Source organism: Buceros rhinoceros, unplaced genomic scaffold (genome assembly GCF_000710305.1).
Source record: "Buceros rhinoceros silvestris isolate BGI_N320 unplaced genomic scaffold, ASM71030v1 scaffold24054, whole genome shotgun sequence".
Taxonomy (NCBI): domain Eukaryota; kingdom Metazoa; phylum Chordata; class Aves; order Bucerotiformes; family Bucerotidae; genus Buceros; species Buceros rhinoceros.
The window spans coordinates 12771-16229 of record NW_010407998.1 but is presented as its reverse complement, the minus strand read 5'-3'; the positions used below and the strand labels follow the sequence as shown (position 1 = coordinate 16229).

The following is a 3459-nucleotide window of genomic DNA, read 5'->3' as shown; positions in this document are numbered from 1 at the left end:
CCAGCCGAGGTTTTTGGCTTCTGAGGCTGCTCAAAGGGCTGCTCCCCATCTCTGCTCCAAGAAGCAGCCTGCTGTAAGCATCACTCCAGTCCCACGCGCTCCTGGGCTCAGGGAGCTCTTCCAGCGCGCTGAGGACCACCCTGGAAACCGCCTGGGAGCGTGGTCCCTGTCTGGCAATGTCTCTCCGCTTCCACAGCCCCGTACCTTCAGGTCCTTGGAGCGTTCAGTGCTGTCCTGCACAGCCCGGTTCTGCTCCAGCGGTGGACGGAGGTTTGCCGTTATCGCTTTCTCCTGCTTGTCCAGGTCACTGTTCACTTTCTCCAGCCCTGCCAGAAGCTGGCGCCCCTGAACCGATGCAGCGTCTGGATAAGGAGGTGAGGAATCACGTTAAAGCTGCTTGGAAGGTGAGTCAAGGCTCAATCCCTCCAGCGAGTGCAAACCCACATCTGCCTCCACTCCCTGAGCCCTGCCTGCTGTGACGGCAGCCTGGCAGCTCTGCCCCTGCACCTAGCCCGGTGCCGTCGTCCCCAGGACCTTTAGATGACGGGAAGCTCTTGGTGACATCCCCCCTAAGGTCAAGGCTACAGCAGCCTTTTTGTGCCTGGGCAGGGGGAAGCCCCGGGCTGCCCGTCCAGAGCCCCACCTCCGATGCTGTCAGCCTTCAGCCCCTCGTAGCGCTGCTGGAGGATGTTCTTGCAGTTGGCTGTCTTCTCCTTCACGGCCAGGTAGTGATGGGCGATTCTGTGGAACAGGACAGCGTGGGCATGAGCTCAGTCAGACCGTTGGGCCCCCTATCACTCTGCTGCTTTGCTGGGCTCAGCCGCTCTTTGGTGGGGTTTGCGGGACTTGGCCCCTCGAGGCAGCCGTGAAGCCAGAGAGGGAGAGGCACCTTCACCCCGTGTTGGTAAGGGGATGGAGCAGGGCAGAGGCAGCACAGGCAGGTACCCGCCTGCTGAGGGAGGGCTGGGCAGATACCCCTGCTGTAACGGCCCCCCAGAGGAGGGGGGACCTGGATACCTCTGAGCTGGCCCTGCTTAGCCAGGGGGGATTGCGTGTGCACAGGAGGGTACGGGAATTCCTCCTGGAGGAAGCCTGAGGCTTTGAGCAGACACAGCCTTGCTGTGAGGATCGGGCAGCCCCAGTCGGCGCTGGTGGCATGGCCTGGACTTGGTGAAGGTAAGGGCTAAGGCTGCTGGGGCAGCAGGAGGGTCCAGCACAGCAGGCTGGGGGGGCACGTACTGGTCTGCCAGTGCTATCACTTCTGGGTCAGGTGGGGGAATCATGAAGCAGACCCCCGGGGCGGTGATCTTGTCTCCTGAGCTGTCTGCCACTTCCCAAATGTCTCCACTGTTCTTCTGCAGGGTGTAGTGGGCTCCTCGGCTTATCTGCCCCTGGGGAACAGGAACTGGTCACAGCAGCAGCTCAGGAACCACCACCCGCCCTGCTCCACACCGGCAGCCCTGGGGGACCACGCTTCGGGGGAAGGAGGACCCGCATAAACCCCGATCCCCTCTCTCGCCACCCTCTTGCTTCTCCAAGTGTCTGCCGCTTGCCAGAAGCTCCTGTGCCTCCCCCTCCCTCCGCTGAGCCTGCAGGGATGAAGCCATCCATGCCTCCTCTTGCAACAGCCCCAGCAAGCAGATTCCCGCCAGGGAAGGGTAGGGGAGATGTTTCCTGGGCTGTGCTGTGGCTTTCTTTTCCAGAGAGGAAGGTTTGAGCCAGCCGGAGCTCCGCTCCAGGCCCTCTCATGGTGTCTGCTGGCTTTGCTGCCCCATCTGTTCGGTCAACCCATAAGACTGACACTCGGATTGGGGGTGCGGAGGTGCCGGTGCTGGTGGGGTGAGTTTCTTTGATCAGAAACACGCCTGGATATCTTCACCGTCCACCCAGGGAGCATGGGCATTTGACAGAGCCAGGCTGTCGCAACCTCCGGAAGGGTGTGTGAGAGGCACATTGTCCACCACTGCGTTTTCCCCCAGACCCCTCCTGCACTGCTCCTCCCAAGCTGCAAAACCTGCTTCCCCAGCGGGGCGAGCAGGACCTTCTCCTCATCCCTGCTGCAGATGTTGCTTCTTGGTCACTGGCAAAATCTGTTCTTTCCCCCGGTGCCTCTTCCAGCCCTGGCGCACCCCCCCAAGGAGATGGACCCAGCAGCACCTCTGCGTTGCTGGTGAGATGAGGGAGGTGTTACCTGGTCGCCTTCATACTCGCAGAGAGCCTCCACGGGGATGGGCTGAAGCGGCATCTCGCGGCGATACCGCAGGGGCAGGACCTGCTGGCTGCGCTCCTGCAGGGACCTCACCACCGCCTCGTACTTGTCCAAGGCCTTCTCCTGGTCCTAGTGCAGAGTAACCACAAAAATCAGTAGGAAAATATGGGAGGAACCAGCTCCTGGGCTCTCCTGGCTGGAGAGGAGCTTGTAGCAACACCGGTCAGAGGCTGCGGCTTCACTTTTGCTTGCGCTAAAGAAAGCATCTCTTGGATCCTGCTCTGCAGCCATTGCGTTTCTGCCCCAAGGGCTCCTGCACCCTCCTGCCCACTTCTGCGGCCAGGCTGAGGACTGGGACTGGGCCCCTGAGTTGCTGTGCCTTGACCCTAGTGACCAGGCAGGGGCGGGCATTCCCTGGCACATGGTCTGGGTGGTCCCCCATGCCTGGCCGCGTGGTGATGGACAGCCCCATTCCCAGCCACCAGCTCTGACTGGAGCTCTGTGGAAGGCACCCAGTCAGCTGCTCTGGCTGAGCTGTGCATGTGGGTATCTTGTCGTGTGGAGTGGGATGGAGCCTGCAGAGGAGGGTGACCGCTAGAAGAATCGATTTACGTCAGATGTAAGGAAGTTCTTTCGCTGTGAGGGTGGTGAGACCCTGGCCCAGATTGCCCAGAGAGGTGGGAGAAGGCCCATCCCTGGCACCACGGCAGGTCACATAGAACAGGGCTCTGAGCAACCTGGTCTAGTGGAAAATGTCCTGCTTGATGATCTTTCAGGCTCTTCCCAACCCAACCCATTCTATGAGTCTATCAGCTGTCCCAGGCCCTGTGCATCGCCTGGGCCTGCTGCAGCACGCTTGGGCTTGGGCTTGGGCTTGGGCTGGGCCAGTGGCTGGGCTCAGCACAGCCCTTCCCAGGTGGGCGATCTCGCAGCCTGGCTCTCGGCAGCACAGCAAGTTCCACAACCTCCTCTGGCAGCAGGTCTAATTATGCTCCTGCCCTTAATGAGCTCTAACTCAATGAGAGAACAAATAAAAACCAGCCCAGTGAGCAATTACGTTGCTATGGCAGAGGCAATCTGGTGTCACAGGGATGCCGGCTCCCACCACTGCCTCCTCTGCCTGCGCCAATACTCACATCCAGCTCCCGCAGGAGAGACTCCAGCTGGTATCTGTCCTTGAACTCTGGGCTAAACTTTTGGTCCAGGTCTGTATCCACCTTCTTCAAGAGCTCCTGGGCATCCTTCTTGTC

At 60.6% G+C, this 3459-nt stretch overlaps 1 protein-coding gene across 1 annotated transcript in view; it reads right to left on the bottom strand.

Annotated features, from left to right (window-relative positions):
- The window catches only part of PPL (periplakin), a gene marked incomplete at its 5' end in the record, with an annotated part of 17284 nt that overhangs the window by 8443 nt on the left and 5382 nt on the right, over nt 1-3459 (bottom strand). Inside the window, 5 exons of the mRNA XM_010134731.1 lie at nt 205-362; nt 644-741; nt 1240-1391; nt 2192-2338; nt 3346-3453. Of these exons, the coding sequence (XP_010133033.1) occupies nt 205-362; nt 644-741; nt 1240-1391; nt 2192-2338; nt 3346-3453 (663 nt within the window). The remainder of the gene's footprint in view (nt 1-204; nt 363-643; nt 742-1239; nt 1392-2191; nt 2339-3345; nt 3454-3459) is intronic.